This window comes from Sciurus carolinensis, chromosome 15 (assembly GCF_902686445.1).
Source record: "Sciurus carolinensis chromosome 15, mSciCar1.2, whole genome shotgun sequence".
NCBI classification, from domain to species: domain Eukaryota; kingdom Metazoa; phylum Chordata; class Mammalia; order Rodentia; family Sciuridae; genus Sciurus; species Sciurus carolinensis.
Window position 1 is genome coordinate 761,945 of NC_062227.1, and position 24,008 is coordinate 785,952.

Below are 24,008 nucleotides of genomic sequence, written 5' to 3' on the forward strand. Positions count from 1 at the left end.
CCCTTGGGGCTGCTCAGAGAGGTCAGTTTCTCTGTGGCTGAGCCTCCAGCAGGACCGTGGTGAACGTCTGTCCCAGCCGTGTGGATTGCCCCAGACTCAGGGATTTCCAAGCCATGTACGTCCGGCCTCTTGTCCCTGGCAATGATTTGTATTTTTGCAAACCATCTCCTGGATCTCCAGAAGCGTGATTCCGCACACCACACTGCCCACACCTCCAGACAGAGAGGACCCCCGGCCAGTTCCCAGAAGTTCTGTTTCCACCTGGCACCTGTGCAGGGACCTCAGGACAGCCCGCAGCCTGGTTCTGCTCTCCCAGGAGGAGCAGATGCCCCTTCTGGCCCAGCGTGGCGGGTGAGGCTGGGGCAGTAGCTCCTTTCCTGGTGGACTCTGCCCCAGGTGCTCTGCTGCTCCTCCCCGTAAGGAGTAGCCTCCCCCTGAAGATATCAGACTGTACCTGATGGCCAGGTGTTGTTCTCCTCAGGAGGAGGGGGAAGGGTCCCTGGCAGGGGGACCTCAGAGGTCGATGGTGTGGAGGAAGGGGCGCTCTGGAGCCGCTGAGGGGGAGCCCCCCGCGCAAGCCGAGAAGCGGCTTGAAGGAGTGTGTTCCTGAGAACGTGGGTCAGGCCTGTGACCCGCCTGCTCGCAGTCCAACAGGTTAGCCTGCCCGGCTTCACGGATGCCAGCTAAAGACAGGAGTAGCCAGAGCGCTGGCATCCCGTCATCCCTGAGCCTGCTCGGGGCAGGTGACACTGCACAGGCAGGGGCTGAGTTACTGGAGAGGATCCTGGGCTCAGGGAACCCAGACCTTTTTCATGCATCAGGTCTGCATATGTCTGTCCTTAGCTCCAGGGGAGAGTTGTCCCTTTCCTCCCCGGCGGCCTGCCACTCAAACACCCTCGCCAGCAGCCGGCGGCAAAGAGCCTGTGCTCTGAAGGGCCTGAGGGGACTGTGTGACAGGGCGCTCTACAGGGAAACCCTTGTCACTCTCCCCGGGGATGCTCTTCCTGTCCCTTGATTTTTCATTTTATGTTTCTTGATAATAAAGCAAACCTGACCTTGGCTGTGAATCGTGATTCTGGAAGGTGGAGGACAGAGTTCCAACTGTTTTCTTAACGAGTCTGTGTTCCTTTGAAATAATTTGTTTCAGTGACAAGGTGGTGCACGCTCGCGCCGCAGACTGTCCCGGACTACAGGAGTCAGGCAGTGTCGAGCGGGTGTAAGCGTCACTACACCTGTGTGGGCACGTCATCTTGGTCACCACGGTGCAGTGCCAGCCCAGATTCAAGGACCGGGGGTGTCCCCGCCTCAGTGGGAGGAGTGGCAGGTGCACCCGGAGGGCTGCTGGCTGTGAGGGGCTCTTCTGCCAGGAGCACAGTTGACGGTGTTGTGTCTCTAGGTGTGTCTGGGATTCGGGGGTTCACAGAACACGCTGTGTGGCTGGGCACAGTGGCGCACACCCGTGATCCCAGAGGCTTGGGCGGCTGAGGCAGGAGGATGGTGAGTTCTACGCCAGCCTCTGTGACTTAGAGAAACTCCAAGCAACTTAGCAAGACCCTGTCTCTAAGTAAAATATAAAAGGGCTGGAGATGTGGCTCCAGGGTCAAGCACCCCTGGGTTCAATCCCAGGTACCAAAACCAATTATATGAAACTCTGATTTCTGCTGGATTTTCCTAAAAACCTAAAACTGCTCTAAAAATAAAGTATTAATTACTAATTATTATTAGTCTCTGAAATTATAATGCGTTATAAAAACATTCAGCCTATACAAAAATAAATAAAATAAAATGAAAAGTAAAGTTAAAGGACTTTACTTGCTCTCCAATCCCATATTGTTCTTTTTTTTTTTTTTTTTCTTGCACTATTGGGAATTAAACCCAGGGGTGTTCTTCCACTGAGCTACGTCCCCAGCCCTTTTTATTTTGTTTTTTATTTTGAGACAGGGTCTTGCTAAGATGCGGAGGCTGGCCTCAAACTTGCCATCCTCCTGCCGTAGCCTCCCAAGGAGCTGGGATTACAGGCCTGAGCCACCATGCCTGACTCTTCAATTTATATAACCAGTATTTAGTGTGTAAAGTGCATGCATGGTGAGTGTTTTCTGCGTCCAAAGGTCTTCAGAGAGTTTTCACAAATCGGAGCTGTTGCACTAGCCCTGAGGTGCCTGCCGCAGCACGCCGTCCTGGTGCAGGTGGCTCTTCCTCCGCCTTCCTCCTGGCGGCCTGCGCATTTCCTTCACAGAGCCGATGAAAGCTAGGTTTTCTGATCGAGAACATTTGTATTCAGTATAAAAACCCCAAATCATAGAAATAGAAATCAGCACCTATGCAGTCATTTTTCCCTCTTTGTCATTTGGCTTTCTTGTCTTTTTTTGGTGGTGCTGGGGAGTCAGCCCACAGCCTCCTGTGGCAGGCAAGCGCTCACCACTGAGCTACAGCCCCGGCCCTTTTTATCCTATTCCAAGAGGGTTACTGAGGTGGCAGGTGTGCACCACCCCACCTGGCTGCTGAATATGTTTTGAACGTGTTTTATGATGTCATATTATCTTCATGAACATGGTGAGAGCAATACTTTTTCCGATTATGCAAGCGTTGTACATTCATAAGTGATGGGAGATGCAGAAAGCCATGAACGCGAACACAGACGCTGCGGCACCTGCCTCCGCCAGGCAGCTCCCGGCCGGCCCCGCCAGTTCTTCCCTCTGGGTGTGTGTTGTTTCCCACTCAGCATCATTTTGTGACTTTTATGCCACTGAACGGCCTTTTAAAAACACAGATTTTTCAACCTTCATTTTCCACTTAAGACGTTGAGGTCGTTCACACATTTTTTTATTGCATCTGTGTACGTGGCACCAGTTATTCCTTCAGGTTAAATTCGCAGCCCTGGAATATGTTAGTGGAACTGAGGCTCGTGATGGGTGTCCGGGCCGTGTTTCCGAAGCATGGTCCTCGCGTCCCTGTCCACGCCAGCATTAGGGATTATTTTCTGAATCTGCATAGATGAGTCAGAATCCTGTTCTTTTCCTCTGAACTTCAAGCCCGAGCACCTCGGCAGGGCAGCAGTGGCCCTGCGCTTCCCACACGCTTTCTGGAGCTCCGGCTTCTCCTGCGGTCGGTGGCCGCAGGGGCATCCGGAGCCTGGCACCGCCTGTGTGGGCGGTCCCACCGGCCGCATCGCCTCCTTCTTATCAGTCTCACCTTCCGCCTGGCCTGCTCTCTGGTTGGTATGTTCTGCCTGGTCCTCTGTCACTTGGGTCCACGTCCTTGGCCTGAGTGCCTTCTCCTGGAACACCACTGGCCTCCCGCAGCTCAGAGCAGCGAGGTGACCAGTGGAGGGTGACCAGGCTGGTCAGGGCAGGGCCGCTGGGTGGTGCAGCTCCGGGCTCTGGTTGCACCCAGCCGGTCACCTCGTGCTTCCCTCGGAGTCACAGTCCCCTGGGAGGGGCACAGCCTGGGACACAGGAGAGTGGGTCCTCATCACCTCCATGACCCACTGGAAGGCCTCGGCTCTGCTGCCCAGGCAGATGGTGTGCATCTCCCTGCCCGGGTCTCCGGTGCAGGCAGAGACGCAGCTCAGCACTGCGGAGGAGTCTTCCCTGCATCTCTTCAGCAGAGGATGGCCGAGGCTCTGCAGGGTAGGGGTCGGCAAAGAGGCCGTCCACCGCAAAGCCATCACAACCAAACAGGACAGCCATGACCATCAGAGTCCTCATTTCCCAAACCGGTGTCCTTTCCCCAGTGGCAAGAAATAGGAACCGGGGGCCTGCGTCGACTGAGACACCTCGCTCCTGTTACTGAGCCTGTGCCCATACCCATGGGACCCTCCATGTTAGGGTCGGTGTGGGGGCGGGAAGAGCACCTGCCTGGCGGGATGAGGCCCTGAGTTCAAGCCTCAGCACTGTGGGGGGACTAGGCCTGGCCCCGCGTCACATGAAACCGAGGGGTGCAGACTAGTGCTGGGCCTCTGGATTCTGAGCCTCATGGTGCCATCAGACTCGTCCAGGGGAGAGGCAGTCTTGGTTTCTTAGACCTTTCCTCATCTTTATCTGGATGGAAGGAGTGGACTGGATATTTTATGCTTTTTAAAATTTTTCAGTTCTAAAAGTCTGTGATGGTAAGATTTCAAAGGCATGAGCCTGGTTTTCTAAGCCTGAGGAGAACTTTGGAAGGGCAAGATTGATATTTTATCCCAGATGCTAGACTACACTGAACAATAAATAAAAATCTCTGCCTTATATCAAAGTAAAAGCAAAAATAAAAACGTTGATAGAGTTGTGAACATAAAAGCTTCCAATGCTTTTATGGGAAAACAATCCATGAGCAGTGTTAAAGGGCAAATGTATAACTGGAAAAACACTGTTTAAAGCACATGATTACAAAAGGTTAATATAAAATACCTGAAAGATGAGTAAGCAAAGGATGAGCATCCCAGCCGGAAAGTGGGCAGAGGCTGTGAACTAGAGATGCACGGATAAGGCAGCTCATTCAGTCTCTGGCATAGCAGTGAAAGATAGGCCTCACAAATGTCCATCCCGGCTCCTGAGTGGATCCATAATGTGGATTCAGCTCTCTGTCTTGCCAGTCATTACGTTGACTTGTATTCATGGAATGGAGAGCTATCTATGAAATATCAGTGGGGAACCAACGTCATACAGAATGTGCTCCATTTGGGGTGAAAGTTGTATGAAACCTGGGAAGGACATTGCTGTCTTGTTAGCAATAACCGGCTGGGTGGAAATGAGAGTTTTTATTTCCTTCTTTGTGTTTAGAATCGTTTTTGAAGTTTACACATGGCTTTTTTAGTGGAAAAATAAGGATCCACTTTTGGAATATGTTTACTTTCACCAGCAGTCTGGAACGTCTATTTTAAACACTTTTAAACAAGTAAAGGAGAAGACGTGATTTTGGTATCACTGGATCACATCACTTAGAAAAACACTAGAACTTCCACTCAGTGCAAGGGTAGGTTGAGAACTAGGACCTCGACCTTTGCTGTGTCCTGGTCGATCGCGACTGTGTGGGAATTCCACGTCCGTGGGGAACCCCTGCTGTGCTGAGTCCTGATGGGGGTGAAACTGGGCTCTGGCCAGCTGGGGCTGAGGTCACAGGGGGAGATCTCCTGATTCTGTACCCCTGAAGACCCCAGGCCGCATCTCCCGAGGATCAGACCGTAACGAGGACGTACGATCAGACCTCAAACTCTAAGCTGATCCAATGGTGATGTTTCACAGCTAGCCCAAATCTCAATTTCTCCAGTTGTCCTTATTTTTATTTTTTATTCTTTGAAGTTCTGGGGACCAAACCCAGAACCTGGTGCATAACAGGCCAGCTGTCTACCTCCGAGCTCTGCTCCCAGCCCCTCTCCAGCTGCCCTTTAAATACTTTTACAGCTGTTTCTCCCTAATCCAGGATACAGTCCAGTTCATGTGCTGCATTTGTTGTTTTGCCCCTTTCCTCTCCACCTAGAGTCTAGAAGATGTTCCCTGCCTCTTTGTCTTGCTTGCTCTTCGCAGCATTGACTTATTCAAGGGTCTAGGCCAGGTGTCTTATTAGAGTTCCCATACTCCAGCGGCCTGATGGTTCCCTCTTGTGATTGAATTCGGATTAAACACTGTTGACCAGAGGTAGATGAGTATTTGTTATTCCCTCGCTTTGGGAAGAGCCTCATGTTAGGTTGTCCCGCTACTGGGGATGCTTGCTATTTGAGGTGGGAGGAATACTAAGGATCAAACCTGGGGTGCTCTATCACTGAGCTATACCCCAGACCTTTTTATTTATTTATTTTTTGGGACGTCTTGCTAAGTTGCTAAGGCTGGCCTCCAACTTGTGATCCTCTTGCCTCAGCCTCCCAAGTTGCCAGGTTGATAGGGGTGCACCGTGTTACCTGGTTGCTTGGTATTTTTTGAATGAGAAATTTTGGCTCACAGAAGGGTCAAGGCTAATAAATATTGAATTTTTACCCTATCCTGAGCACAAAGAAAACCTGTAAGAGAGAATATGCAAAGAAGAAAACAGCAAGTGTTTCATCATCTAAGGACTTTAAAATCCTCCCCCTCTTTTTAACAGAGAAAACATAAATTTTTTAAGCTACCCACCTCTCCCCTGCACTGTGCCCACAGGTTGGGGTTTAGGCATGGCCTTCTTATTGGCAGGGAGCAGTGGGTGCATGTCAGAAGGGGCCAGCACGTAAGACAGCTTTCCTTTTGTGCCACTTCCAGGTCAAAGCCCAAGCATGCCAAAACGTAAGCTTCCTTTTTACTCTTAATTGTTACAAGAGTAAGTGCTGAGCGCCCAGGATCATGTTCATGCTCCTGCCCCAGAGCACAGTGTTATCTCGGCACAGCTGAAGCTGGCTCTCCTGCAAAGTCTGAGGGCACCCTTCTGTTGTTCCGAAACGTGCTTGAACTACAGGAGGCCGGAACCCCTCCTCCTGCGCTGTGCCCCCGCCCTGGTCCTGCTGAGGCGGACCCCCACCGCTGGCCTGGGGTCTCTGAAGAAACGAGTAATGCGGGGTGTCCTCTCTCTTTTCAGGGCGTCCTTCATGACCAAAACTGTGCCTTGCGGAAATGAACTTCACAAGTTCCTCATCTGGGACACTGCTGGTCAGGAGCGGGTGAGTGTTGCCAGGTGGCTTTCTGGGGAACACAGACGGGCTCTGAGGGTCCCTGGCGGCCTTGCCAATTACAGAAGCCCTGCGCCAAGGGACTCAAGCAGAGGGAAACTTAAGCTGCGTGGCGCTTACGGGTCCTCAGGGCCCCCCCGAGTTGCAGAGGGGCCCCCCTGTCAGGACGCCTGCGTCCTCCACTATCTTCATTTTTAGACAGCACCACCTCGCTCCTCTCCAAACTTGACAAGGTTGGTCCACAAGCCACTCCAGACCTGCATTCCCCACCTTCGGCACCCCACAGGAGGGCGCACCTGCACCCAGAACAACCTGCAACTTGCCGGAGGTTCCAGTGGCTGGGCTGGAGTCACGTGGGCAACGTCCAGCAGGAGGAGCGAGCCTCTCACCCCGGGGTTCTCATTGGCTGGACTGGGGTCACATGTGCACCAGGGTTCCAGTAGCTGGGCTGGGGTCACGTGTTCACAGTCACATAGGAGGAGCGCTTCTCTCACCCCGGGTTCTCATTGGCTGGGCTGGAGTCACGTGCACACCGGGGTTCCCTGGCTGGACTGGGGTCATATGCTCACCCCTGTAGGAGGAGCCCCTCTCCTGGGTTCTCATTGGCTGGACTGGGGTCACATGCTCACCCCTGTAGGAGGAGCTCACCTCTCGCTCCTGGGTCCTCATTGGCTGGACTGGGGTCACGTGCGCACCGGGTTCCCTGGCTGGACTGGGGTCCTGTGTTCGTACTCCCGCAGGAGGAGCGCGCCTCTCACTCCTGGGTTCTCATTGGCTGGACTGGGGTCATATACACGCCCCCCCAGCAGGAGGAGCTCCTCTCATCCCACCTGCCGGGAGACTTGGCACCGCTGGCCGGGCTAGGTGGTAACAGTAGCCTTGGGAGGTCTGCCATCAGCCCCTGGAAGTGGGGCGGCCTGGTTTTCCAAGGGAAAGCTGGGTTGACTTGCTGGAAAGTGGGTGAGTGGATGCTCAGTTACCAGGAAGAGCGGTCGACTTGCTGTTTGTTCTTAATTCTCTTTCTTTGCTGAAGACATCTTCGGAGAAGATCATAGTTAAAAAACACGTGCCCTTAGGGTTTAAGAAAGGGAAATAAACCAGCAGAGGGCATTTTTTAATGACCGTAGTGCATGTTACCAAAGCGGAGGGAGTGGCTGGGTGAACAGGCAGAGCTGGCCAGCACCTTGGCTTCACCCGGAGCTTTCTGCCTGATCCACCCGTGTCAGAGCCCAGGGTTACTGGGAGCGTTGGTCTCGCTTCCTTGTCTGATGCCCGCTCTGTCGCCTCTTCCTGTTGTGCATTACTTCCCACCCGCTCCGCTCATGTCCCGCCTGTCCTCTCCGGCGCTCCCACCGCCCAGCGTTCTAGTCAGTTCACTTCGTGATCCTGCAGGCTGCTTTCACTCTCCAGGAGGAATCGGCGTTCATGACGATGCCCAATCTTCTGCTCTGTATTAATCATGTTAGTTTTTAGTTTTTATGATTTTCATTTTATACTAATCCCCTTTTTAAAACTAAAGTTCTGGAATTTGTGGGATAAGGCATATTAAAGAATTTTTTTTTTAAAGACTAAGCCTTCTGGCCTAAAATGCTAACCTCATTAGACAGTTCTCTCCTTTTGCTGCTAAATTGAGGACACAGACTTGCAGACCTGAAGCCATAGCCAGGGTCCCTCTCACTGCCACTTCCTGTTCCCCCTCTAAGTCGGTCACTGCCCAGGGCCCCTCTAACTCTGCTGTCCATTATCTGCTGTGCTGACTCCTGAAGGAGGTTCCAGACTCAAGGGAAGAGGCTACTTAGGAATCTCACTTCTTCACATGACTTCTGTGTTCCTGGAAGTTGCCTTGCTAGTTTTTTTGGTTTGTTTCTTTGGATTGTTGTATAAACTTAACTAGAATGATTTCTTGCTCCTCTTTCACTTTTGGCCATGAAATAGTTGCTTTCACAACTGCTTTTCCAGAGCTTTATAAGTTGATTGTAGAAACAGCTGGCTTAGCATTGCTGCTTCAGCTGCTGGCTGAGGCTGCTGTGACTGCTGTGCTCCCACAGGCTGTTCCGAGCCCTGTGTGCACCCACAAAAGCAATAGGAGGTGTGGATATCAATCCCCTTTGCAGGTGAGGTCATTGAGGCACAGAGAGGTTAAGTAACTTGTCCATAATTGCCCGACCAGTAAGACCTAAAGCTGAAATCTGAGTCCCAGCAGTCTGGGACCTGAGCATTATAGTTTTGTTTTGATATAAAAACCACACAAAAGCCTTATGTTTGAAAGTAAACTCATCCAAACTCCCACCACCCAGATAGTTCCAATATTGGCATTAGATGATGATTTTTCATCTGTTTCTCTGTGTGTTCTTTTTGTCAGTGAGATCATGGTTCTTTGTACTGCACTATTTTCATTTGATAATACACTGTCACACGGAGAGATTTCTGAGCAGTGTGTGACATTTACTTACCTATTTTAATACACTATTGAAAGGGTGACAGCTTTTGATGAAACTTGATACTCTGCCAAAATTTTCAGTTGATTTTATTTCTACTTATTATAATTGCCGCTTTCCCTGACTTTGACTCTGGGTTGCAGACGTCGGTGACAAAGCTTCTTTCCCTTTTGCAGCCTGGCTATCACACCCAGGGCCTGCTGCCTGCTCGGCAGGTGCTCTGACCCTGAGCTGCACCTCCAGCCTTGAAAGGATTTTGTGTGCCGGGCTTGGCCCCACACAGTGCCGTTCTCCTGGTGCTTCTGGAAGAGGATTTAATTTGGGGTGACAATTCCAGGTGAACGTCTTCAGAGTCCCGTTTTGTGGAGAGAGTGAGCTGTGTCTGCAGGCCTGTGGTCATCTGGTCAGTGGAGCCGGGAGGCCTGGCCTGGTTCCCCTGGGGCTGCCCGTCTGCTGCTCTCTGGGAGTCAGCAGTGGCGGGGAGGCAGCTTTTCAGGTGTTTTGGCAGCTCCTTGCTGGCTTTAACTGCGCTCCTAACGGCCTGGCCTGACGTCTGAGCTAAAAATAAAGCCCCGGCTGCCTGCCCATTGCAAGGTCGGCTTCCGCGATTACTGGAGCCTGGTGTTATCTTCCCTTATCTTTCTAGAAGTCTGTTACTTCCCTCCCTGATTTCACAACCACGGTGATTGGGTTTATGGCGTGACCATGTAAAGGTGCCTTTCTGGGCCCTTGGAGGGGACCAGCCCAGCCCGGAGCCTCAGTGCTGAGGCGCGGAGCAGAGGGTCCAGCTGGCCTGGCGCCGTGCAGCCGAGGGCGCCCAGCTCCCCGCCCGGCCCGGCTCTCCTTCGGTCGTGGTGCAGATCTGTGCACCGCTGCAGTATTATTTTTCCTCTGAGCGCTGCAGATGTGAACGGATCCTCCTCTGTCCCTTTGTATAAGAGGCAGTTCAGCCTCACCTGCTGTCCAGACGGTGCCCTCTTCACCAGCCACGGCTGCGGGCTTCCTGTCTTGTCCCCTCGGTGGCTGCTCGGGAATCCGCAGCCCGCCTCTGGAAAAGCGTTTGTAGAGTCAGCTGTTTTTCAGTTGCCCCCTGAATCCAGCGCGTTAGCAGCTCCACGTTTTTGAGATCTGTGCGTTCAGCGTGCTTCCCAGGAGGGCAGGGAGAGGCAGGGGTGCCCCGGGTTCCTTTGGTGCCCTCTGCCACTTTGGAGGGTCATTCCGTGGTGCGTGTGAAGAGACTTTAATACCACGTCCCCTGCCTAAGTAGAACACCAAAGAAGGACATTTGCAGGGAGCTGGACGGGAAAGAGCGACTTGGGAGGCGTCTGGACAGGAGCCTCACCCGTCCTACGTAGGGGGAGCCACACCTGAGTGGCCCCCGGGGACAGAGGGATAGAGGGGTGCGGCTGCCGCACCCCGCCCTCCGTGCCCGTCGACAGGAGGCGTGATGGGGCCGCAGACCTCTGCCCTGCCGCCTCAAGTCTCCCCGTCCAGTGCCCTGTGACCCGCCTGCCTGACTTTTCGGCTTAGACTGGGGATAATGTCGTCCTTGCTTTTAAAAAGTCTTGCCACACGTCCAGTATGATAGACAGCCACCCTCCCCTGTGTCTGGGAGAACTTGGGCCCTGAGGGACCTGGTGAAGGTGGTCATGTGACGAGCCGCGTGGCAGGTCACGGCTGCACCTCTGCTGTCCTTCCTCAGAATTTAAACCAGGTGGGTGAGGCCTGATGGTGACAGAAGCCCTGCCCGGAGCAAAGCGCCTCCCCGGGAGTGGGGCTGGCTGAGCTGCCCTGGCCTTCCCAGCATGACCGTCCGTGGGAGGTGCCACCTTGGCGTTCCAGAAGTGCTCAGCTCCTTCTGCTCTGCCTGAGAAAGAGCCCGTCCCACCATCCTCTGCAAGGACCCCAGTGGCTGGGGAGGCTGCAGCCTGCTTTCTTGTTCTGGTGCATCCGGTTCAGCCGAGAACCTGGCGGGGGAGGTTTCCAGATTATGGGTGGATCTCCTTCGGCTTCACCCTGACTGAGGTCTCACCTTGTCTCCCCGGGGGTCCACCCGCGTCCGGGACTCACGGGAAGGGCTGTTAGGATTCCACGTGGACCCGTGGACAGATCTGCGATTAGAGCCAGAACCCTCTGCTCTGCAGCCATCTGGAGCTGACAGGGCTGGCTCCTGAAGCCAGACTCTTCAAGTCGTCACGGGTGAGGTTTTTGGTTGGTTTCATTTTGAGTTGTAAGTGGACCCAATACGCTTATTTAATGTATTTATTTTTATGTGGTGCTAAGGATCAAACCCAGTGCCTCACGTGCTGTACCACTGAGCCACCACCCCGGCGCTGTTACAGTGCTTTTTGAAGTTGAAATTGTAGAGCACACATACGGGTGTAACTGGTGCCTCCCCCAACGTCCAGCAGAACTGGTCAGGGTGTGGAGAGGTGTATAGGAAGTCACATCATTTGCTACTCTTGTCCTCTTGTGGTATTTAACAAAAATTGGTGAAACAAGGAATATGAAAGAAATGCTGAATGATAACAAACTGAACGCTGCCCAGTGGCCTGAGTAGGCTGCTTTCCTCCAGTACACCCAGCGAGGCTGGGGAGTTCCAGGTGCAGTCTCAGACACGGGACCTCAGAGTGCAGAACAGTCATCCTGAAAACCGGCACCTTGTTGCGTGTGTGTGTGAGGTCGTTTTGTTTTAAATCTTTTAATTGTACAGCAATCATATTTATAGAAAAATTGCAAAGGTACTGTGGGAACTCGGGGCTGCGGGCAGTGCTTCTGCTGGGTGTGCATGGGACTCTGTGGGAGCTCAGGGCTGTGGGCCCTCGTGCTGGGGTGTGTGTGGGGGTCTATGGGAGCTCAGGACTGCAGGCAGTGCTTCTGCTGGGTGTGTGTGTGGGTCTACGGGAGCTCAGGACTGCAGGCAGTGCTTCTGCTGGGTGTGTGTGGGGGTCTATGGGAGCTCAGGGCTGCGGGCCCTCCTGCTGGGTGTGCGTGGGGGTCTATGGGAGCTCAGGACTGCAGGCAGTGCTTCTGCTGGGTGTGCGTGGGGGTCTATGGGAGCTCAGGGCTACGGGCCCTCCTTCTGCTGGGTGTGTGTGGGGGTCTATGGGAGCTCAGGGCTGCAGGCCCTCCTTCTGCTGGGTGTGTGTGTGGGTCTATGGGAGCTCAGGGCTGCGGGCCCTCCTTCTGCTGGATGTGTGTGGGGGTCTACGGGAGCTCAGGGCTACGGGAGCTCAGGGCTGTGGGCCCTCCTGCTGGGTGTGCATGGAGGTCTACGGGAGCTCAGGGCTGCAGGCAGTGCTTCTGCTGGGTGTGTGTGGGGGTCTATGGGAGCTCAGGGCTGCAGGCCCTCCTTCTGCTGGGTGTGTGTGGGGGTCTATGGGAGCTCAGGGCTGCAGGCAGTGCTTCTGCTGGGTGTGCGTGGGGGTCTGTGGGAGCTCAGGACTGCGGGCCCTCCTTCTGCTGGGTGTGCGTGGGGGTCTGTGGGAGCTCAGGGCTGCGGGCAGTGCTTCTGCTGGGTGTGCGTGGGGGTCTACGGGAGCTCAGGGCTGCGGGCAGTGCTTCTGCTGGGTGTGCGTGGGGGTCTACGGGAGCTCAGGGCTGCGGGCCCTCCTTCTGCTGGGTGTGCGTGGGGGTCTGTGGGAGCTCAGGGCTGCGGGCAGTGCTTCTGCTGGGTATGCGTGGGGGTCTGTGGGAGCTCAGGGCTGCGGGCAGTGCTTCTGCTGGGTGTGTGTGGGGGTCTGTGGGAGCTCAGGGCTGCGGGCAGTGCTTCTGCTGGGTGTGTGTGGGGGTCTGTGGGAGCTCAGGGCTGCGGGCAGTGCTTCTGCTGGGTGTGTGTGGGGGTCTGTGGGAGCTCAGGGCTGCGGGCAGTGCTTCTGCTGGGTGTGTGTGTGGGTCTGTGGGAGCTCAGGGCTGCGGGCAGTGCTTCTGCTGGGTGTGCGTGGGGGTCTGTTTGCTGGTCACTCTGGGCTGGAGGAGGCAGCTCCTCAGAAGTCTTCTAGCAGATGCGAAATGCAGGAGGTACCAGGTCTCCCTGCTTCCTCTGGCCCTTCCTGCCGGTTCAGGCTCTCCTGGCTCCTGCCTGGGGCTTTCTGTGCTCTTTTTCTGGTTGGCCGTGGGTGCGGCTGACCCTGCACTTGCTCATCTTTTCTGGATAATCCACCCTGGAGTTTTAGTGGTTAGAAATCACGTTAACCAAGACATGCTTCCGTCCATATTTGTTCCTGCATTGACCATTGGCGTGTGTTCTGCAGGGCTGGGCCTTCGGGAAACTGAGGCAGACCCTGATTCTTAGGCATATCACTCCGAGTAACAGGCATGAGTTTATTGAAGGGATCAGACAAGGGAAAGGGGACACTCTCAAGGGAGAGAGTGGGTCCTCTCAGAGAGGAGAGGGACAACATGCCTCTCCTGCACTACAGTTTTATTGGCGTCCCAGAGAAGTTTCCAGAGATCCCACCCAGGTCTACCTATTGACTTTTGACTGATACCTGGGTGACATCAGACTGTCAAGTCCCCATTGCCATGACAACTCTAGGTCACCTTGGCCCCTGCTGACTGGTTCTCACTGGATTCTTAACCGTAAAGTCTTAGAGATTTTCTGGTTAGGAGGAATTATCCTTATCTCCCTGACTTCTGGGATCTGGTCTGTAAAAAGGGTTACAAAAGTCTCCCCTTTCAGGGGACCTTGGCTCCCTCTTGTCAGCGTTATTTTGGGTCTGGATTCCTCCTGCAGATGACCAGCAGTTTGCTGAGGAATGTGACATAGCCTGTCCTCTTAGGCCAATAGGGATGCAGGTATATTGCTTCTTGGAAAAGAAAGCCTGTGAGGGTCAGCACAAGCGGGCCCACTTTACAGAATTATTCCCTTGACCTGGGTTTCCCCGCTCACGTCTGTCTGTGCCCTATCAGGTGTAGCATAACCCACCTCTTCTTTTTTAAAAGCGGGCTTCACTGAGCTGCAGTGCGCATGCCGCCTGCTTCTGTCTGCTTCACGCGCGGGGTGTGTGCAGCCCCAGGATGTGCAGCTGTCTCGGTCAGCCTTGGTGCACTCCGGGTCCCGCAGGCTGGAATCCCCCTCCCACACCAGCATCTCTGCAAACTTCCCTGCAGGTCCCCAGCCCCCCCGGGGGGGGGCTTCCTTTTCTCTTTTGTGGGCTGGGGGTGGAACACAGAGCCTGCCACACGTGAGACTCACTCCGCCGTGCTCCGGGGGCCCTGGGCTGCTCTCTGTCTAGATATGTCTGTACGAGTTGGACCACAGGATCTGCCCTGTCTGTGACTGGTCCCTTCATCTGCCACCGTGTGCAGGATGGTCCACGCTGCAGCAGGCTGGCTCCTCCTTCTGTGGTATAGCAATGTGGCCTTGTGAGGATCAGGCTGAGTATCATGCACCCAAAGCACTTGACACCAGAAGTGTCTGAATCTGGGCTTTTAAACACTTTTGGAGTATTCGAATACACGTAATGAGGTACCTTGGGGAGGGGGCTCCTGTCTAACACAAAACTCACTTCTGTCTGGTACGCACTGCACACACAGTCTGAGTGTCGTTCACAGTTTGGCACCCCTGTGTTTTGACCTTGAGTGAGGTCAGGTGCAGAGGTGACCACTTGCAGCCCAGGTTCGACGTGTCTCGCACCGTGTTGGATTCTGCCTTCTGGCTGAAGGATGATCCCCTGCCCCTTAGTGTGTCTGCAGGGGGGACGGGCATTTGGGTGGCCTGTGCGTCTGTGCTGCAGCCTTGTGGAGCTGTTCTGGGTCTCCTGGGCCTACATATTCAGGGGCGGGACTGACGGGCCACACCTAGCTCTCAGTGGCAGTCGGGAGGAATGACCGAGTGGCGTTCCCAAGCTCCCGTCCCACCTGGTATTCCCGGCGGTGAGCAGTCTGGGTCTGCTCGCTCTGGCCTCTGCTGCCTTTGCCGGTCCCCAGGCCTGAAGGAACTCCTGCTTTCTCCTCCAACAGCGTTACAGTTCCGGCTCTTTCCGTTCTGTCATCCATTTGGAGTTCATCTGTGTCTCTTGAATGGAGAGGATCCTTTGTTCCTTGAACGTGGCTCTTCTGTTGTCCCAATGTGATTTGTTGAAAAGACCGTTCTTTGCTCAGTTAATTGCTTTGGCATCTTTGCTGGAAATCGGCTGACTTGCTGAGCTGAGCTGGACTCAGTCTGGCTCTTTGGTCTGGACTGTCCACCACCTTGTCTGGCTGTCCTGGCTTTGTAGTTAGCTTAGAAATTGGGAAATGGCAGTTCTCCAACTTGGTTCTTCTCAAGGTGGTTTTGGCTACGCTGAGCCTCTTACATTTCCATATGAATTTTAATATCAGTCTGTATATAACTTTACAAAAAAAAAAATCAACTGGGATTTGGATAGGGATTGTGTTCAATCTGTGGGAGAATTTGGGGTTACCTACTCCCTAATTTAGAAGTGTTCATTTACATTTGAAGTGATAAACCAAGTTGCAAAGCTGTCTTTCATCTCTTTAGAAATTACCCGTAGATTGGAAATGCAATATAGATCTCAGAGAATATAATCTGAATAAAGAATTAAATCTTTTTTCTGTTTAAATGTGTTCCCTATGGTAAAGTCATATAGAACCCTAAACAAGATTATGTTTGTGAGGTTATCATTTAAAATTTACCAAAACATTAGTAGGCTTAAAAATGTATCCTTTTTAAAAAGGATTATTTGCAGCTGGTTTCATGTTTTCAGCAACGTATTCTAACCCAGGACCAGCCTCGTTACTGAGTGCATGGCGCTCAACAACCTGTGGCCGGCTCCCCTGACCCCTCCCCGTCCCTGTGCGCTCTTCTTTCAGCTGGGGGACCCGAGCAGCCCAGGAAAGACAGGAAATGACATGACAAGCGTCTGTGGTTGCACCCCCAGCTTCCTTAGTCTCTTTTTGGTGCTGAGGATGGAACCGGGGTCTCAAACCTGCCAGCAAGTGCTGCACCACCAGCTGCTCCCTCACCCTTGACCTTCCACACCAGGGAGGGAGTACCTTCCTCCCTGCTCCCCCAGGAGCTGAGGATTTCATGGAAGCACACAGGACTTGGGCCAGACTTCTTGTTCACCTTTGGTTCTTTCTGCCAGCCTCTGTCTCCTGCCGTCCTTGGAAAGGCCACTGGCGGGAGATATGTCAGAGCGCCAGGACTGCTCCCCGCAGAGCTGCAGTGAGAAGGCGGGGTCTGGGGGCGCCTGCCGAAGTCGCAGGGCTCCAGAGGCGGCACGTGCTCGGGCCACGTTCAGGCTCTCCAAACATCAGAGGAAACTGCCCGCTTCCCTTCTTTCTTCACAGCCCCGTAATCAACTGTCCAGAAAGTGGCTCTCTGTTCATAGGCAGTTGGCAAAGTCAGAGGAAAATTTGACCTTGGAAAGTCCTTGAAGGAGGGGGCCCCTCAGGAGCTCGGAGTGAGCGCCGTGCAGCCTGGTCTGCTCGCCCTGCAGCAGGACGGGCCCACAGGACACCAGCAGCAGATGCTGCACAGAGTCCTGCTCCCAGCCTGCTGCAGCCCCAGGGGGGACCTCATGGTGTCCCCTTCGGCTGGCCACGGGTGAGGATGGGTTTTGCCCCACTCCTTCCCTTTCCTGAGAGCTGATCTGGCTCTGCAAATTGGGATCCTGATGAGGGAAATCACCCCCTTCCTCTGCCCCCGTGGTCCCCAGGGAAGGGAGGGCGGAAGGAGGCCCTTGGGCAGGGTGACAGTACTGTGTCCATGTTGCGAAACCCGAGGTAACTAGCTCTCCTCAGCTGTGGCCCACAAGCCCCTGTTGGAAGAAGCCTCAGAAATCACCTTTCTGGAAGAGGGTCACAGCTGAGGACGTTTGATGATCCTCGAGAACTGGTGGCAGACACTGGGAAGAAAGGCTGAGCAGAGGTGCTGGAGAGGACAGCCGGCCGGCTCACAGATGTGGCCCCAGGAGTGTCACCAGGGTCGAGGCATCTGGTCTAGAATAGGAGTGGAGGTGCAGAATCGCCCTGCTGGGTGCCACAGGCCACTGCTGGACGGAAGAGGCAGGACTTGTCCAGGCGTGAAGACCAGGTGCAGAGTGCCTCAGGGTCGTGTCAGCGGCAGAAGCCTGCGAAGAGCCCAGAGGGTGTCCCCATTCCTCAGGACACCGGGGCTGTCCCCTCCACCCGTCCTCCAGACAGGCCTGTTCTCAGAGTGACAGTGACCCGCTGGGAGAACCGTCCTCCCCGTCAGCAGGGCTGTTCTCCTCGTGCACCTTGGTCTGGGTGCCAGGGCAGCCTCTGTGCCTGTGAGGCCTTGTCTGCTCCCGGGTTGAGGCCCCGATTCCACTCCGCTGATGCTCAGAGGACCAGTGGAGACCACAGGCACCTGACCGGCACCCCAGGAGGGAGGATTTGGATGGTCTGGAGCAGCTTGCCAAGACTCTCAAATGCTAGGAAGTGTTTACCTCCTTGGTTTTCTCTCTTCCTTTCCCTCCTTTCCTCTTCTTTTTTTCTTTTATGCACTTATGTCTAACAGGAGGAAGGGCCGGGAGGCCTGTGAATCTCCTTCTTGAACAGGAAGGCGGCTGCGCTCCGCCCTGCACCCTGGAGGAAGCCCTGGTCTTGAGGGCAGGGCCTGTTAAACTCCTCAGCACGGCTGGGTGTCCCCCTGTTGCTGCTGCAGTGATGGCCACAACCCAGCGCCTCAAAATTAGGCTCACTGTCTTCCCCCTGCGAAGGCGCGCACCCCCAAATGGGCGTCACTGGGTGGAACCCGAGCGCGGGGCCCCGCCGCCCTCCCGGAGGCGGGGCCTGGGAAGGGCCCTCCGTGCCCTTGGGTTGCTTTTCCCGCTCTTTTTGTGGTACTGAGCGCAGGGCCTCTACCCCGAGCCACGTCCCCAGCCCTTCTTATCTAGCGCTAGGTCGCAAGGCCTCGGGTTCCCGGCCGGAGCCCGCGCCCACCCGCCTGGCCTTTCCAGAGACCCCGGCAGTGCTGACCTGGGGCCCCTCCCTCCGTCCAGAGGCAGCAGAGTAGCCTCTGGGGATCGCTCTGTCTCACGCCGCCACCGAAGGCCTCCGATGCCTCAAGATCATCTCCCCACATGGGTCCGCTGACCGGCAGCCTTAGCTCCCGCTTGCCTCCTACATGACATGGCGCCGGCTCCGGGGCCCAGGGAGGGGCATCCTTGCGGCCTTTGCGCTGCGAGCCACACCCCAGGGTCCCCGCTGTGGGTTCGCGGGTTCGCGGATGTATCTCCATTTCATGGTTTAAGCAACGTTCCCTTTTGGAGACGCACCCCAGGATGGGGAGAAGCTGGCCACGCGGAGTGGAGAGACCTGGCTCCGGTCCAGACCCTCCGCGTCAGAGCCGCGTGCTCGGGCGGTGCGCGTAGGGCGCTGAGCCTTGGCCGGTCTCCCCTGCCGCCTTCCCGGGGCTGTCCGGTGGTGGACACGGCTCAGTCATTAAATGTGCAGTCCTGCTGTGGGCCAGATAAGGGCTCAGGCTCGTGTTCCCAGGGTGGTGGCCACGGAGAAGGTGGGAACGGCGAGGGAGTGGCCTCGTGGGTGTCCAGGGGCAGGTCAGGCCTGAGCGCAGTGTGTTCCAGGAGCAGCCAGGAGGCAGGGACAGGAGAAGCCTGGGGGCCCCGGGGGACCAGGCCCGGGAGCTGCGTGTGGAGCTCGGGTTTGCACTTGGTAAACTAAAAGGTTTTGAAAGAGGAAGTGACACAATCTGACTGACATACGAGGAAAACCCACTCTGCTGAGCATTGCCAGACGCCAGGCGATTGCTTGACAGCCTCCTGTGGCAGGCGGGCTGGGACCCAGGAGGCAGCTGTGTGGGTGATGGCCTGGAAGGAGGGGACCAAGAACTGGAAGTTCTTGACATGCTGCTCTCTTCTGGCGTGTTTATCAGAAACTTTAACAACAAGAAGTGGACAATAAATACATTCTGTGCTCTGTGTAAACAAGTATCACAATCCAGCGGTTCAGATCAGGATCCCTGTGGTGACTGCAGTCGGTTCTGAGGCCACCACACTGTCCAGGTGCCCTGCATCCAGTCAAGGAGGGGGACTGCTTGAAGAAGAGGCAGTGGCAGAGGAAGGGCCCCGGGGCAGCTCTAGGGCTGCTGGACCCCAGACCCACGCTCGTGTGGCATCTGTGTGATCAGGTCACCATGAGCCCCGTCGGGCTGTGCAGAACCGGCTGGCTCTGGCCCACCGTCTGCTGGAGCCCACGAGAGGCCGGGAGCAGCCTTCTCCTCCATCCTCAAGTGGTCCTGGCTGAGGCTGGCCTGCTGCTCCCCTCTGCGGGAGCCTCATGCTGCACAGGGTGGAGACTCCGGAGCCAGCCGAGCGGGAAGGACAGGGAGACACACAGGCCACCCTTCTCTGATGCGGGTGCCCACACCACAGCATTTTGTGCAGATGCCCGGATCAGCAGCTGCCTGCGACGTGGTAAGAGGACGACTCAGCAGGACTGGGGCAGCGTTCTGGACGTTCAGGAAGGTCCCGTTGCCGACAGGCAGGAGGGTGAGCTGAGCCCACTGCCTCCAGGGAGGAGAAAGTGCATTTCCACAAAATCTCAAGTCCATGGCTTGTGTCACACCTAATCGTAGGGACAGGAACATGCAGTTCATTACACTGCCTTTCAGAAGATGCCAAGCCAAGCCTCCCCAGGCCCTGTCCCATGGAAAGATGTTTGCATTCCTGTTGTCTCATTTCCTACTAAAGAAGGTCCACACTGCCCTGCAGAAAGGAGCTCCCAGCTGTTAAAAACCCCTCTAAAACCCTGTTCCTCCTGGGACTTTGCTTCTCCCTGTGGAGCCTGCATGCTGAGGAAGCTCTTTGACTTCCGTGATTAGGAAAGAAAGAAAAAAGTCATCTGTCATTGCACAAGTCTCCTATCAGGCTAAAACTTCTTGAGCAATTCAGAAATAGCAGAGCCAGGTGGGTCGCTATTGTGGACATCACCAGAAGCAGCCACTGCAGGGACTGGGTCTCTCGTCGCCCTGACGCTTCTGTTTGTGTCCTTGGTGGCGGGTCTGGGCCATCCGGGCAGCCTGTGGACCTGCACTCTGCTTTTCTGTGAAGGGAGGGTGGTGTGAGAATGGAAGGCGCTGGAATAGCCCAGGAGGAAACACTGGGGATGTGCTTTTCCATTCAGCTTTTGCTGGAGAGAATGCTGGAATGTCTGGAATCTCCTCTCCTGCTTCCCTCTCTGATTCCCTGGCCCTTGGGCTTCTGGACTGCAGCCTTGGGTGGGGGAGGGGGAGGGCTTCTGATTGAGTGGCACCTGAGGCCGACCCAGCAGGTGGCAGAGCAAGTGCTGACTCCCGCTGGTCTCCCACCGGGACAGGGTGCTCTCTGGAAGGCCTGCTGCGGTACCATCCCGAGTCCAGGACTGGGTGCCAGAGCGCCCTGCTCTGGTCTTCTCCTCCAGGAGGCAGAGCCCATCCCCAGCCCCAGCCCCGCCTTGGAAACTTCCTGGTTTCCACCACTGCTCACTCCCGACTTCAGGATCGTGCTGCTGAGAACTTTCTGATGCCACAACCTGCATCTGAGGATTTTTGTCTCAAGCGGACAGGGTGGTCTGAGGATTGAGGGGTTTCCTGAGTCACGCTTGCACCGTGTGGCTGGGCCCTGTGTGTGCGTCTGTGCGTGTGTGTGTGCGCACACGCGTGTGCTCACGCGCAGGCTGTGGGATTGGAACATGAGTGTGTCACAGGCACAGCTCGGCAGCAGGCTGTGCCCAGAGCCCGGGACCCCCTGGTGACTAGGCTGTCACAGAACTGGAGACCTGTCATTGCTGACCCCATTTCCATTTAACAAGGTTTGAAAACCAGGGTAGGGCTGGCCAGGCCCACGGACTGTCTCTGAGCCTCTCTCTGTCGTGGGCTCTGAGGTGGTTCTGAGCACTGCAGGTTCCTGGATGTTAACGTGGACTCCCTGAAGCAGGTAAAGGAATTACGGGAAATCAGGAGTTAAAACCAAGACAAACAGTCTCCTTTACTGTAGAACGTTCCAGGCCTTTAATGTTCTAATAATACCTCGTAAACCTCCTGGGAAGCAGGACTGCGTCTCTGTCTCTCTCGTGTTCCTCAAGCTGATTTTGCCAGGAAACCTTTTTCCCAAAAAGCACCCGAAGTGTTCCTCAGGGTCCCCACCTGCCATTGAACGTTTTCCAAACGCTTGGGCTTAATTGCCGTCTGATGTTCCGTGCTGTGGCCCAACCGAAATCACGTTTCCACACCCCCCCCCCCCCATGGCGAGACACTGAGATCGCTTCCAGTTTTTCATCATGACTGGCGAGGAGAGTGAGTCACGGTGACCTTGTGAGTGACTGTTTCCTCAAGAGGCGGAATTGCTGAGTCAGTGTGTGACCGCTTATGGGGCCGTGCCCCTCTGTCCTCTGCCTCTGCTGGAGGTGGGTCAGGAGTATCCCCAGCGCCCTGTGTTGGAGACTTGGTCCCCAGGGGGTGCTCTTGGGAGGAGGTGGGGCCTGTGGGAGGTTTTTCGGGTTGCTGGGGCTGTGCCCTTGGTGGGCAGGGGGGCCTGGTCCCTCGCTCTTCCTGTCTTTTGCACAGCTGAGCAGCGTTACCCTTCCTCGCGCTTCACCATGATGTGCGACCTCACCCAGGCCCAGAGCGGTGGGGACAGTCCCTCGGGACTGACACTGCCAGAATGCACGCCAGAATAAACCCTTTTGCTTTTGGAGCTGCTCATGAAGCCATGCAAAGCTGGCAGTGGCCATCTGTGGGCACTAAGACGCTCAGGTGCTTGAGCTGCTGCCCTTCCACCTTGCAGGTGGACACCCCTGGCAGACCCCTTCCTCCTTGTGCTGGACACCTGCGGTTAAAAGCCACAGGGCCAGTCACGCCGAGGCCGTGAACAGCCCACTCTTGAGCACGTGCACTGGTGCTTCACAATTCCCTCTGCCGCTTCTGAACCACTAAGTGGCACCAGGAAGTTGCCTGAGCCCTGGAGTCTGGTCTTCTAGGCCAGTCGTTGGGTAGCTGGGGAGGAAGGGATTTTGAATTGACACCTATTTATTGTTGATTTTTCAAACATCCTTTCAATGAGGTTTTAAAATAAAGCTCTGTCGGCCTCCTGGGATTCTGAGCTCCATTCCTAGCAGTCTTTCTGCGAGCGTCCCCTGGGCCCTAGTCCTGACCCCACGGACCTCGCCTGGTGTCGCTGAGCGTGGAGGCTGGCTGCGGAGCATCTGTTTTCTGTTTGTATGAGGACAGAGTTGCTAGGAGTGATTTATCTTTTTGTCCTCTACAAACATTACCCTTTTGGTCAAAGCATTATTGAGTTTGGGAAGTGAGATGTGAACTTTTAACTCATTAAAACCCCCAAGTCTGCAGCAATAAAGCCTCTAAGTGGCTGGACCAACAGATTTATTTCAAAGTGATTCCGTTTGAAGGAAGGAAAGAATGAGTAATGCCTCCTGTGTCCCCTTCTTTTCAATCATTCATGAGACCTGCCCGCCGCTGCCCGTTGGAGATCCTGCTCGCCGCATGGGGGCCAGAAGGGAGCCTCAGACCTCGGCCGCCCTTGTCCTCTGCTTGAGACGCAAGTGTCTGGGCTTGTGAGAAATGAAGTGTGTGCCGGCTGCTTCCTGAGCTGGAGGCTGTGTGGACAGCAGTGGGCCTTTCGTCTGGCTGGGCTGGAAGGACACTTGATGGTTTCCCTGCCCCCAGCAAAGTGGGACTGTTTCCAGGTCCCCGGGGGCAGGCACGCTGTTCTGGTGGGTGAGGGGCGGACGGCCCAGGGCAGACAAGCGGACACCTCGATGGCGTCAGCTGGCCTGCAAAGGCATGCGGCAGACGGTGGCCTCCTCTGGAGAGTTTGGGGGTGATGCTTGTTGGACGGAGGAGCCGGCAAGGCCAGGGCCAGCACCGGGCTGCTCCTTGGCGTCCTGGGCTGCTCCTGTCCCTGACCCTTTTCTGATGCCGCAGAGGCTGCGGGGCTTCCTGCCAGGGTGGAGCTCACGTGGAGCGAGGTGGGCAGGGGTGGCCTGCGTCCTTCCCGCCCTCCCATGAGTCCCTGGCAGCCTTCCCCGTGAAGGGGAAGGTGCTCCTGTGCCTCACATCCCTAGACCTCGCTGTCCCCCCGGGCGAGGTGGCTCCCTGGGAAGCGTCCCGTGGAAGTGACCGGACGGTGACGGCTTGTCATCTGCCCGCAGAGCTTCGGGACCCTCCTCCCTTCCTTTCCTCCCACTCCCTCCCTTCAAAACCCATTTTTACTTGCAATTGTTGAGGAAATTTAGACTCCACCACGTCTGTTGGGAACAGGTGGAGGTCGCTGGGAACCCACTGGCAGGTCTGGGGGAGCAGGGGTCACTGCACACGCTCCCCAAGGCTTGTCCACGTGCTGCCGAGACTGCGTCTCCCCAGCGGCGGGGCAGTGTGGAACCTCCTGTGGTACGCGTGCGTCTTCGTCAGCGCTGGCGGCTGTAACGACATGCCCCAGACCTGTGGCTTACGTGACAAGTGTTCATCCTCAGGGCTCTGGAGGCTGGGGAGAGGTGTGGGCGGATGCGGTGGCTGGCAAGGCGCCCTCTGGTCAGGCACAGCTGCAGCCCACGTGGTAGGGGGAGGGAGGCCTGGTCTCTGCCTCCTCATTGGAGGCCACTGGCCCCCTCCTGGGTGTCCCCAGGGCTGCTCCAGCCCCCGGGTCTCCCAGGTGCCGTGGATGGGGAGCCAGGGTTCCGTGTGTGTGTTGGGGGGTGTGGACATTCAGGCCAGGACATGGCGCAGAGCTGCACCCCTCCCTGGAAGCTCCTTGGGGCTGCTCCTGCACACACCCTGGGCACGTCTGTGCGGCCACCTGGCTGGACAGTGTCCATCCTCCCTGAGGCTGTGGTCTGAGGAACATTGCCGGGCTGTGTGAGAGCACTTCCCGTCCCCGTCCCGTGCGCACCGACCTGGCAGTGTCCCTTCACGTTTAATATACGAGTAAGCACCGCGTGGCTTTTACTTCACTTCTGTGGCTGGAACG

The 24,008-nt window shown here is 55.7% G+C and overlaps 1 protein-coding gene across 2 annotated transcripts in view; it reads left to right on the top strand.

Annotated features, from left to right (window-relative positions):
- Rab31 (RAB31, member RAS oncogene family) overlaps window positions 1-24,008 on the top strand; it is a 104,710-nt gene that overhangs the window by 47,974 nt on the left and 32,728 nt on the right. For both annotated transcript variants that reach the window (XM_047526669.1, XM_047526670.1), the window contains exon 3: window positions 6,526-6,607. In XM_047526669.1, the coding sequence (XP_047382625.1) occupies window positions 6,526-6,607 (82 nt within the window). The remainder of the gene's footprint in view (window positions 1-6,525; window positions 6,608-24,008) is intronic.